Genomic DNA, 13414 nt, shown 5'->3' on the forward strand with positions numbered 1-13414 from the left:
GGACGTTTCGAAATATCACAAATTTTAGTTAATATATTCCAAGTGTGATTAATATGCTCTCTGCATGGAAATAATATCCTGCCTAATAGAGTCTCAATCCAGAAGACATCCGCAAATGACATCGAGGGCAGTATTGAAGATGCTTAATCGCACAGTGAATGTTGGAAGCATGTGACAGATGAGAAAGTGAAGAAAATGAGGATTTATTTCCACTGATACCGTCATAAGACTATTAAACATTAATCACGCAAATTGCATGACATTCTAATATGGAGCAGCAATAATATAGGCCACCTCAGTGTGTTAGCAAAATTACTCTGAAGGTTTAGTTGTGATCACCACATATTTTGACATTGGTATAACATGCCGGAAATACAGCAGGTAGAGATTTCTATATTACTAACATAAAAAGAGATTTAAGTCATTTTTTCAACTGTAATGAGATGTTGGAATATTTTCCTTTGATTGTCAGAAGGGTAACAACAATAAATTAATCTTGATTTCCTTATTTTTGGGACATTAGTAATGATGCCAGTTAAATGTAAAACTGATCTTATCCACTGATCTTATTTATCTCTGAAAGGGTCTGAAACTAAGCCATGCTCTGCCATGAGAGAGGGCTGATTGATAGATTTACCCACCAGGTACCGTCTGCATATGGAAGTTTGCTTCATTGTGATTTCTGTAATTTCTGGAGATGTGAGTAAAATAATCCCTTATGGATTTCACTAATTGTATGTTTCACTAATAACAAAAATAAATGATGCCAACTTGGTAGTATGATAAAAGGCCATTTCACTGCTACACTGGACCAACTTAGATCAGCTTTATTTCACCTAGGCCTCTAAAATAAAGACTATTGTAATCAATAAATACATATTTGATACAGAACAGTCATCTGTGATGCTAAGAAGATTAATTATACTGTCTTTGAAAGCAATCAAAAGCTTGATCAAGAACTCAAATTACAATGTCGGAAATCGCAATAAAGGACTTGGTAACTTTTAGATTATGGAATAATGTCTTTAAAGTTTGTTTGTTTTCTTTAACCACACTCAATCTCATTTTTTCTTATTATTCTTTACAATATAAACTATCAAATACAACATATATTTGGGACTGCAATTGCTGACCCACTGTGATTCCTATGCTTAAATCGACACTGGATATTATAAACACAAGACCAGCAGCTTCAGGGGCATTTGATTGAAAGAATATAAAACATATTCATTCTCTTAAAGAAAACTGAAAGAATTTCATCACAAGGACAAGATTACTATGGAAACAATTAGGAAAACAGCTAATATGAGAATAAAACAAGCTAACCACTGGGACTATTTACATCTCTAGGGCAAGTATAAAGCCTAAACAAAGCCAACATTATACGTGACAACCAGCTTAAGACACAATATGCAGCACATAAACAAGAATATTGCATCGAGGCCTACTGCGGAGGATGAGATTCCCTCCACTTCCTGGAGGACCAACAAGCTAGCGCGCAGCAACACCGAGCGCGAGCCGCATCCTACAAACAAAACAGCTGGATGCCACGTTACGTTCGCGACGATTTCAGACAAGAAAAACATTCTAAAGCACTTACGAGACGAGGATTTCCCTTAGCTGCCGTGTCTGGCCCTGTGCATGACATCAGTCGTTCTCTCTGGGCTTGCTCGTGTGGGAGACTGCGGGAGCGCGCAGGATGCAATCACATCAGCTGCGGTGACGCGCAGGCATTGCCAAGGTAACCGCCTCAGCGCTTCCTTTGTGGCTTCACCGCGGTTTGTTTACACCCAGAACCCGGTTCCTTTTGGCAAATCAGCACCTTTGTTATGCCGTTTACTTTAAAATAATGTAATTAAGCTAATTACTTTAGTGACAAAATTGAAGACCAGAAATTAAATGTAATATTTTTGCTTCATACTGAGGGAGGTAAAACTATAGTGACAACCTCTTGAGAGACGTATAATATAGTAAACATACAGTAAACAAAGAAACATAGTACTAAAATATTAACCGCGGAGAGAGCTTCATGTCAAAATATTTGGGATCTTTTTTTTCTTGAATTTAAATAATTTCATGTTAAAATTAACATTGAATAAATATAAAGCACAGTTTATTTATCACACACAATAATCCCCACTTCAAGTTCATGCTACTTTAATAGGAGTTTGTTGACTTTGAGATACACTGTACAGGCCTTGTTATTGTTGCAGTAGTGTGAATCATTCATATTCATGTATTCTACTCAAGTCTTCCACTAACACATGTGCTCATGGGAACCGGTTGTATTGGAACCCCAAAGCATTTAAATTGAGTTAAGCCATTTTTGTGTTCTTCATTCACAACATTTACTGTTCGGGGTCTGGAAGCTGGATCTCATTTGTCATAGATGAAAGGAAAAGCTAGGAACAACAGCTACACCACAGAGGTTACGGGAGAAACCAATGAGGACAAAATGAAACAAAAACAGTCTGCTTTTGATTAAATGTCAAACTGGTGACTTAACTTGTTATTTTGGCAGCTTTTTCCCCACTTTAGCTCCTGCCCAGGACTCCATCAGAGAGTTTGGACTAATCAAAGACACTTGTACGTAAGGAGTGTTGGACTCTGAAGGGACTGAGCCAGTTCGGGCCAGCCTGCTTCTCTTTCTCTCCTTCTCTCCTTTTCTCTTCCCTCTCACTCTCCCTTCCTGTCCTGTCTCAGGAGCGCAAGATTTGGGAAATTCCTTCAAGCTACTTTATTTCAGGTTTCTGAGGGATTTAAACATGCACACTGAGGCTTTTTTGCAGTCAATGCTGGTGCCGTCGTTTCTGATCCTGCTCTCTACCGTTGAGGACACTTTGTTACAGTCGGTAAGGTGAGTTTCCATAAGTCTGTTAGTGTCTTTTATCGGTTTTCTATTTGGGGGCAGCCAGAAGTGCTAGAAATAAAAGGGAGGCGCAAAGTTGTGCTGACCTACGAGTTTGGGGAAGGCAATATGAGAAGTTTTAGCAAAGCCAGTGGTATAAATATGGTCTGCACTTTTACTTTCTGGTTGCCAAATGTGTCTTTGTTTGCCAGTTGTTAACAATGCAGTCCATGAAGGCAGCATACACCAAGATTTCAAAGTGATGTGCTTTCCTTGCTTGTTTTTTTTTTGTTGTTTGTTTTGTTTTGTTTTGCTTTGCTTTGCTTTACTCCAGTGATGGTGTTTGAATTGACATAATATAACTGGCATGTCCTCTAGTTAGCTTTGACAACAAACCATGAGACTGAATGTCACTTTTACAGCTCTGATTGTCACACAGGGCATGAAGTTAATTTCTGGGTGGAATGGAGTGGCAGGGCTGTGTGCTGGGTAAAAAGCTGGCCAGCTAGGGCCTCTCAGAGTGGAATTTATATTTTCTCTCCATGCCAGGTTGGGAATTTCTTTTCCAAGAGCTCTCACTTTACATGCACTAGGCTTATCTTAAATGATTTCTTTCCGAATAGTAACGTAAATAGTTCAGCTACCTTGTGCTTATGGGACTTTTTTTTGGCATAAAAATAGATGTGTGCTTGCAGAATTTGTTGTAATGGAAAAAATATATGCCAAAGAATATACCTTGTCCTGAATTACAATATGCAGTACCTTGCAAAAGTATTTACACCCCTTGAACTTCTTTACATTTTTGTCACATGACGATATGTTTCAGAGTATTGTATTGTTATTGTTATTAACAGATCAACATAAAGTTGTGCATATTTTTTAATTTGGGGGCATATCTTTTTTTTATCTTTATAAATACTCTCCATTGGCATTACGTCTAAACTTTGACTGGGTCATTATAACACGTAAATATGCTGTTGAGGGTGAACTCTGCCCTCCTCTCCAGTCATCTGCACAATATAATATGAATAATAAGCAATGTACACAACCTTGTTTAAATTCTAGGCTTTATGAATCCTGCATAATTCAAATGACATGACAAAGAAAAGCCTCTGTCTCTCTCTTTTTTTTTTTTAGGAAAAATATGACAAAATAGGCTTGCAGACGTTGAATTAACCTTATTACAAATGTTTCAGGGTTTCAAACACTCCAAATCAAGAGGGAGCACTTTATAAAATGGCCTTAAGTGTTAATAAAATAGGTAACTATTACGGACTCCTCACATTTTCCTGTTGCCTCTTGTCAGGGTATGTCCCCCATCAAACTAGATGTTGCACAGTTCAACAGTTGTTCGCAGCTTCACTGCTGGAGGCTGATCAAAAGAGCTACCATATGCATGGTGTGTGGTTTGTTTAATAGCAATGCAGCTTGCTTGTGTTAAAATGAGCTCTGCTTGGTTTACCCAATTATGTGTTCTGTTTGAACCGACCTCGGCTCCGTCTATCTTTTCCAAAGCCACATCCCCTGCATCAGAACAGAGAAACCAACTTGCCTGCAAAGCAAAACGCAAATTCCCTCGAAACAAACGACATAAAACAGTGCCACAAGGTTTCTTCATCCAAATGGAATACTTGAAGGTCATTTTGCCACCATATTGGAATTACATTTAGTTTGGAAGTTTACTCAACTGTTACTTAATTGGCATCCCAATATCCTGGTAGCAGTGTAAAGAATCCTTGTTCCAATAACATGAACTCTTTGCAAAAATGCAATATCCATAACAGTCATCATGAAGCAAATTTTATTTTACAACACATCTGTTAATTCCCTTTGACACATTATTACATTGCACTTGTGAGCCAAAAAAAGAAAAACATCGTTTTTTTTTGGAGAGAAAGTTAGGATGTTTTCTCAATAGTGAATGTCTATCTTGCAGCATAAGCAGGGCCCCAAGGGAGGCCAAAAAGAAGCACACAGAATATGGCAGGTAGCAGCTGCGGTCGCATGTATCCCACGAGGACGTTTCATTTTGCACATTAAGTAAGATACATTTAAAATGTGTTTGTAATTGTGCATGACATGTGAGTCAGATCATGTAGAGCAGCAGAGCAGCTGGAGTTGCTTACATTTTACAGATGTCATCTGAATGCAGCAACGTAGAACAAAGATGAAGATCAGCTAAGGACAAAGCACCACTGTGCAAACTAAAAACAAAAAAAACTGAAACTCTGAATTTGGTCAGGTCGTTATGACAAAGTGCAAGATTCAAAATTTACTGCAATAGTGTGTGGAGGAGTGCAGCCAAGTCTAAAAATTCCCTTAATACTTGAAGCAAGTGTGAAATGGAACTTGTTTCACCTCCCAATGACACATGGAAAACACACATTTTATGTTCATTTTTGGGAGAAAGGTTCGGAATGTTTGAGCTGTTGACTGAACGAAATGCGTGCACATTTGCCAAACTCTCTGCCAATATAAAGAAAGAGCTGGAACTGCATCCAAATAAAATCTAAGTTGCTCACCAAGAAGACCTAGAGAGATGTGTAACAACAGCACCTATATTTGGTCATTGAAAGGTGAAGTTTTGTTATGGTTTTATTTTGGGAGATTTATTAACCTTGTGAATGTCTTCTTAATAAATCCCTAGAGTGTTTAAGTGTGATTTTTTCCAATAATTTTGCAAAAAAACTAACTTAAAAGAATAGATCATTTTATAGTAACTTTGTCTGCACATTCTTCAAAAGTGATTTTTTTACACTAGCGTCAATTTTTGTAAACAGATGAAGGTACACATGCCTTGGAGTAACCCTTTTAGTTTTTTTTTTTTATTATTATTATTTTAACAACAAAACTACTGATCTTTTCTCTTCTTCTCAGCCAGGTGGGTGAGGTGTGTAGGCTGTCCCAAGAGTCATCATTGCGCCGCTGCAGGACACCAGATGGAAAAATCTGCAGCGGCAGGGGCAAATGTGACTGTGGAATCTGCATGTGTGAAGCCACGGACCCAGGGAAGTTCTATGGCCCTCGCTGCGAGTGCCACGACTGGGTCTGCGCCACACATGATGGGCAAATTTGCAATGGTGCGTACACTGAGCTTCCTCTGCTATTTTTAGCACAGTGTGTAGCAAAACTGTTTATAGTTTTCAAGCTTATTTTTTTTCATATTCTATCATGTTGCAGCCACAAATGTCGATGTCTTGGATAATATAGGATAGACCGGGGGTCTGCAACCTGCAGATGCTGCATGTGACTCTTTAGACCTCCACAAGGACTCTGAGTAACTTTGGCTAAAAATAACAAACATATGTTTTAAAATATAGGTATTAAAAGTTCTGCTTGTAGCATTTTTGCAGTTCTTCACTGAATATTTGCATTGGATTTTCACAACAGAATGACAGTAAAAGTAGAAGTAATGTTAGTTTAGATATTTTTTTTTCTCATTAGGTCAGATAAAGTTTTTTTTTTTTTTTTTGCATTATTTCACACAAATATTATCTTAAGAAAATGTATCCATCTGCTTTATTTTGCGAAAGTTTTCCATTTTTGTTTTTGTTCAAATGCCTTACTTTAAAAAAGACAACAACATTTAGATAGTTTCCTAAACTAATTAATCTGTCTTGCTTAAAAGATCAGGTAACATTGGCAACTGATTGCAGAGGTTACAAAACGCTAGGATAGACTAACACTAAGTAGTGCAGAACTCTAAAGTGTAAGAAAAAGAGCACAAGGCTTTCATGTTTTTTTAAAAAAAATATAAATCTGAAGTGTAAAGTGCATATTATTTACGCCTTTATTCGGATAACCCTAAATGAGATCCAGAGCAACAATATGTCTTCAGAAGTCACTTAGTTAGCAAACAGTTTAGTCTGAACACAGCTGCTCTGGCAAGACCTCACAGGTTTGCTAACCACTATAACCTAATAAACAGCATCCTGATGACCAAAGAACTCACCAGTGGGGTAAAGGCTAAAGTCATAAAAAACTTCAATCCAAACTTATGTTATTACACAATGTCCCAAACATTGTAATACGTGCACACTACAATATTGGAGTAGATATAATCAGCTCTAGAAGTTCAGTTTTAAAAGCATTTCAACCATTTTTCCTTTTGCCTCCATTCTCCAGTTATTTACTACTCTGTGTTGGCTCATCACGTAAAATCCCAGTTACATATTTCAATGTAATCTCTCAAAATGTCTTGCGAACACTTTTGCCCAACACTGTAACTGGACAATAACTTTAGAATACTTATTTTCGAGTGGTGTGCTGTTTAAAATGAATACTGCGCAGATCCACGTGGCTCAGCATATGTTACTACTTGGATGAGGTTTTTTAGAGAGGGTCAGTAAGTGATGCAGCAGATATCCTCAATGTGGCTTAGATCAGTGCAGTTTGGCAGATGGAGTCCCCAGCTGATGTTTAGGATCTGTATCAAACAGCTGCTAGAAAAATGAAAAATGTTTTTCCATGTCATCCACAAACTTGATTTTGAAAGGTAATGTCCTCCCAAAATGTTTAATGCACAGAAATACTTTTTTTTTTTTTTAAATCTTGGTTGCCTCCAGAAGTAGTACCTCATTTCTTTCATTGGCTTGAAGCAGTTTTCAGGTAGACAGTAATACGCTGCTGGCTTGATATCAGACATTGTGATGTTATGAACTTTTGTTGGCGTTGTTTACGAGTCAAGCTAATTCGAGGGAAGCTGGATGCTTTCTATTTGGAAAATTGTTTACTGTGCATCTACTTTGCTGGATTTTATGTCATGATTAAATTTGTCAATCAAAAAAGTGTGCATTTTTCTCCCAGTTCTTTTTTTTTTCTTTTCTAGTCAAAATTAAATATGTTATTTTATTTATAAAAATAAAAAAGCTATCCAAACCAAACTAATGTCAAATTAAATGATTACTGCTTCCTTAAACTTATGAACTAGCTGCTCTGCCCTTTGAGTTAATATGTTGTCATACGAGTTATTTTTAGCCAGTGTTGTGACTATACATGCAAGTTGTGTCTAGTTAAATATTTTATATAATAAGTTGCTTCATGATTTACAAGCAAGGGGATAATATTTTCAAACAGGGTTAAGTGGATAGCTTTTTTTTTTCTGAATCTTCACTTAGAAATTGCCGTTTGCATTTACTTGGGTTATCTTCACCTAAAAGTCAGAGGGTTTCATGACTTTAAAAGCACAAACAAAAAGTAAAACAGAGGGAAACTGGGGACGTATTTGCTCATAATACTGTTGGTTAAAAAGAAATGCATTCAACCTCCCAAAAACAGATTCAGTTTATATCTGTTTCCTGCTCACTTTCCAGCCCTCAATCGACGAATCAAGTTATTTTAATTAAACTTGAGTTAGTGATGCACCAAACAGTGGGCATTGATGGGAGTCAGTCTGTTTTCCTTTTAGAATCAGGTTTTCTCCCCATTAAACACACTGAAAGTGAAAACTCTCACATGCTTGGCATGTCCTATTAGGAACTTTATTTTGAGCTATTTTGAGTAGTTCTCAAGATAAGTTTGTTAGAAGATAAAGCCCAAAATATCCATCAGTCAAGTATGATTGTTGCATCTACTTTAAAAGACACTTTAAAAACCTGTTACTCTCACCTTGAAGCCTCATATTTAATACCTTATGTACTTTGTGTTGACATATTTTGTAATCACTTTTAATTTTATACAGCCAACAAATTCACAGCACCACCTTTTTGGCTGGATCAGTAGATGGCTCTGGCAAAGCTGAAAAGAAGTCTTCTTTGCGCTGGCGTCTTTATAGACTTTACTTCATTTTGTAGAATTAAAAATAAATGTGGCTGACAGGAACACTGCTAATACTCACCTAATAAAGAATAATGAAAAGCAGGACAAGTGTAATGCATTACGCATTTTAAAAGCTTTGCGTCAAAAGCTTTCCTTATTGCCTTAATGCTTTCATAGCAACATAAGGAACTGTTTTGGTCTTTTAGGTTAGGTTCACTTTGATTCTATTTGACTTACTGTACAACGCAAATTTAGGCTTTTACTATTTCCAGTAAGCAGTCGTCTGTCAATCAAGATTCAATGACCTCAGTTACAAAAGCTAAAGATGTGAAGGTGCTTGGCCAGTAATTTTATTAAATCAACCAAGCTGGTAACAGGCAACAATTACAGCAGTTCTTTGGGACCTTTAACAAACTGGTGTATCAAATATTAAGTAGATAAAAGGGAAAAAAAAAAACATAAAGAAGCACAATCACCAGAGATGTGGTCTCTAAACCTAAAAAACTGTCTGTATTTGGAGTGTCAGGTCACTTCAATACTCTCACAGGACCAAAGGTTTAGTCAAACCACACCTAAATCACTGCAGATGGCTTTGTGCATTCATTGCCCACTTTCTTTTTATTGTTCATTGTTAAACACTGAGCTTAACTAAATGACGGCTGCAGTAGTTTGAATGATGATATCGGTTCATTCATGATCTCCTGTATGAGTCGTTGTGCTCTTTGAGTAGTTTTGGTAGGCAGGCCACAACTGGGAAGGTCCAACTTTTCCACACAGATAGATATCATTGAAGTTGTTTCTTATTTTATTTTATTTTTTTTAACCGTTGGCCTTTATGTGTTACTTTTAGTAAATAACTTTCTATAAATGCCACTACCGAATGTGTAAAATACCTACATTTAGCATGATTGTTTACATTTTTTTAAAAAACGTATTTCAAATAAGACAGGTTGCACCCGCTTCCTAAAACTTACTGCATATATGTTTGATGAGATGCTTTGAAAGTTGTGGGAAGAATCCCAGTAAGAAATAAAAATAAAAATCTCCACCTTTTTTTTTCGTCCCTCCCCGTTGTCCCTGGGCTGTGAGTGAGGTTTAATGGAGATATGTGAGCATCCAGAACACGTATAATGGAGATAGGTGTGCATATGGGTGTCTGCGAGTGTGTGTGATTTATTTGGGAAGACAAGTTGGCTGCTGTGAGGAGCTCATTATGGTTCAGCAGTCTGGAGCGAGGCCCTGTTTCATCCTGATAATGGGGTTTCACTCACTGCTACAGAGCACTGCCAATGGAACCTATGCATTAGAAGAGGGATGGATTTTCACACCCACCAAACCCACCCTCTCCTCTGTCTCCCACCACACACACTCTCACATACACACGCATACCGTACAGGATGAGGTTAAAGCTTATACTTAGCTCCTCAGCATACACACGCATAACACCAGCCACATGCTCGCATCCAGCAGTTGCAATCAAAGCCAGTTGAAAAGAAAACCCCCACGTAACCCACCGCATCCCCTTTCACACACACACACACACACATGCACACGCGCGCACGTCCACCACCGCTCTCAGCGGAGCATGCATACACAGCATGCACGGTATGCTTTCAGAGATCGGCAGCCAATTTCTCTCCCTGCGGCTCCGTTATCTCTGGCTGTCACAAAAGTCTGCTGATAAGATCCAATAGATTTTCTTCCTTAGGGATTAAGTGTGTGTTTTTCATTACCAAAAAATGAGCTTTCCTGGCAACAAGATGTTTCACACCCCATATTTGATTCAGTGGAGGTTAATTAGCATCACCTCAATTAAACCAACAGGTCCAGGTGGCTAAAAATTATATTGTGGTTTTTTTTTTCTTATTATTTTTTACAGCACTGAGTAAGGGCAAAATGTATTACATTGTGACTTAAAACGTTAAAGACATATAGGCCAATATGGTTTTCAACTTATCTTTAATGTAAGGCTGCATCGTGAATCATGATTTGACATTGTAGTTGTTCAATAATTCAAGATTTCTCTTTTTATTAAACCATTAGATATTTTTGACTTATATAATAATGTCCTTTCTATCTTAGAGCTTGTCTTAGTTACAGCAAGTCGCTTTATCTTGGTCCTCTGCTAAATCACAAATATTGAAAAATAAAACAAAATTGCTTGTTTATTGTTGTATCTGGATGTTGGGTGTTCTCTCAAGAGTTGACTTGTGTCCAACTGAAAATTGTGGTTGCTGTTGCTGCGATACACAAAAATAATAGAAAAAGAGATTGGCTGTCTGGGAGGGAATGTTGGCCAAAATCAGCCTGGACCTTAAATAGTTAATCAACAAATTACCTACAACAAACATTTCTGCAATTGCTCGGATGCCTTTAGTGGTTTATGGAGTGTTCTATTTAAAAACAAACAAAACGCAGGCTGGATTATGATTGTGGTGAATTTAATACAGTAAAACCAAAAAAGAATTGCAATAGATAAGGAAAACTTGTCATGATCCGTGGTTTTCTGTGTGTTTTTGAGTTTTTCAATGTGTTCCTGTTTCCCTGTGAGTCTCTGTCCTGTCCTCCCCGTTGATTGCTCCCCAGGTGTGTCTCATTCCCTTAATTACCCCGTGTGTATTTAAACCCACCAGTTGTCTGTGTTCCTCGTCGGGTCCTTGTCTATGTCTAATGTGTCTACTGTTCTAACGTTTGTCTTATGCTTTCCAGTAGAACTGTACAGTCCTGGTTTGCTAAGCTCAAGATTCACATTGTCAGTTGCTACTGGTTGTTAGCTGTGAGCTAATTGTTCCTGCCGTGCTGCCTGATTTGGACTATGTGAACTACATTCATCATTAAATTCATCTTCACCATAACCTGGGTTCTCTGCGTCATCTCCTCACCACTTCAACCCCACCTTATGACAAAACTAATCTATGGGCTGAACAGTGGCTCAGCTGGCGGCACTGTTGCCTTGCAGACAGAAGGTTCTGGGTTTTAAATCCCATCCGGGGTCTTTCTGCATATTTTCCCTGAGCATGCATGGGGTTTCTCTGGGTAGCCAAGCTTCCGCGCACAGTTCAAGAAAATGATTGGTCTCTATAAGTTGTCCTTAAGTTTGTATGTCTGTGTGTGTTTCAGTGTAGCCCTGTGAACAACTGACAGAATGTAGCTTAGCCACATAGTAGCTCATAATGCTGAACAGCTGGACTTAATGAAACACAAAATAACAAAAAGTAACAAGAAAACAGACCATTAAAGTGACAAACTGAACTCCAAGTCCAGTTCAACTCAAGTGCTGTAAACACTGCTTTTTGTAGCAGTGACAGAACTGGGCCCATGTTGTATTTCAACTCTGAAACAAAAATGGGTGGAGTGACTGTTCTTAGGAAATTAGCAAAGGGTGATAAAATTTGGGACGATAAGAACTTGCAGAACATTACACAGAGTTGAGGTCACCTGGCATTTCAGCTCAAATGATCAATAGTCAAATTAAAAGAAACCTTTTATGCCTTAACACCAAAATGCCAGGGCGGTTTGAATTTATTATGACTCTTAGCATTAAGATGTATGTAGTTATCCATATGGAAACTTGATTACGTTTTTGAACAGCATACCTTCATGTTTATAGTTAGTGGCGGTTTCTGATAAGGGCGATATGGGCAACCGTCCAGGGTGGCATGTTGTTGGGGGGCGTCATGAGAACCTCCCTCACAACTGAATAAACACAGTTGGTTTCCTCTACTTCTTTTTTTTTTAATGTTCCATGAAAATAAACCATTCCAGTTTATGTAATCGAAGTGCAGATAAACACGAGGTAAATTTTTATCAATACTTGATGGTTATTTACCTCTGGTGATTTGAACCATTAAAACCAGCTGCTCTCTAGTACTGCTTGTTCTCTGTCTGGAATGCCTGTAGAGCCCTTATTTCATTACAAACTGGCCAGCAATCACATTTTGGCCTGCCTTAATCATCGGTCACATGATAGGAACTTTAAAAGCTGGTAATAAATATAAAGTAAATAATAATTAAGTCATTTATTGCAGATCTAAAGCAATCCTTCTAATGTCACAATATGTAAGAATTGAGCAACCGGGAAATGACCTTTAATAACATCTGTAGACCAATTGTGGAAAATAAAATATTTCCATCCACTGTTGGTGTTTTAATGGCAGTAAATATCCTTGCAACCTCTGCTCTTTAGTAGAAAGTGTAATATTAAAAAATAAGCTCTAAACAAGCGTTATTGTTGATTGTGCCAACATACCGGGTAGCGGTGAGAGAATATTCTAAGCTACGTTACATGCAATCTGTTGAGGCTTTCATGAATTTTTATAATTGTTGATTAAACTATTTTGTCATTTGTCATCAATGTAGCAAAGTGTTGCCACTTTTCTACATTCCTCATTTACTACTCAGAAATGAGGAACATTATTCTTTCCAAGTTTCTGACTCTGTTTTTCTTTCCTTGAGTCATTTTACCTTTTCCTGCAAACTACTTTTGAACTCCTTTTTGTAAAATCAAATCCAGTTATGCTGTAAAAGCACGATTGTGGAAGATACTGCTTGAAGATTTATGAAATTCTTTAACACCTGGTCTGACTTTGGGAATTTAAGTACCATTTGGTATGCACATGAAGCGTGCATACCATTCTTGAATGGGACATGTCCAAGTTGAGTCATATTGCTTTCAACCCCACCTGCCATGTTGTTTATCAGTATCTACACACCCCGTTGAGAAAAAAATTTAAATACAGTCATGCAAAATATGAGTTCAAGAGACACAATCTTAAATGAGGATATTCTAGAGACAGAATTAATTCATTA

The 13414-nt window shown here is 37.6% G+C and overlaps 2 protein-coding genes across 5 annotated transcripts in view; one reads left to right on the forward strand and one right to left on the reverse strand.

The window, feature by feature from the left end:
• LOC106950303 (sodium leak channel non-selective protein-like) overlaps positions 1-1706 on the reverse strand; it is a 41576-nt gene extending 39870 nt beyond the window's left edge. For all 3 annotated transcript variants that reach the window (XM_015037068.1, XM_015037066.1, XM_015037064.1), the window contains exon 1: positions 1601-1706. The gene's annotated coding sequence lies outside the window, so the exon portion shown is untranslated. The remainder of the gene's footprint in view (positions 1-1600) is intronic.
• A 125-nt stretch (positions 1707-1831) lies between these two features.
• Positions 1832-13414, forward strand: part of itgbl1 (integrin, beta-like 1) — a 50933-nt gene continuing 39350 nt past the window's right edge. The window contains exons 1-3 of one of the 2 annotated variants that reach the window (XM_015037070.1): positions 1832-2586; positions 2704-2857; positions 5726-5928. In XM_015037070.1, coding sequence (XP_014892556.1) covers positions 2766-2857; positions 5726-5928 — 295 coding nt within the window. In that variant the 5' untranslated portion in view covers positions 1832-2586; positions 2704-2765. The other variant, XM_015037069.1, reaches the window with a different exon arrangement.

This window comes from Poecilia latipinna, unplaced genomic scaffold (assembly GCF_001443285.1).
Source record: "Poecilia latipinna isolate Pla-1442-1.1 unplaced genomic scaffold, P_latipinna-1.0 Scaffold391, whole genome shotgun sequence".
Lineage (NCBI taxonomy): Eukaryota > Metazoa > Chordata > Actinopteri > Cyprinodontiformes > Poeciliidae > Poecilia > Poecilia latipinna.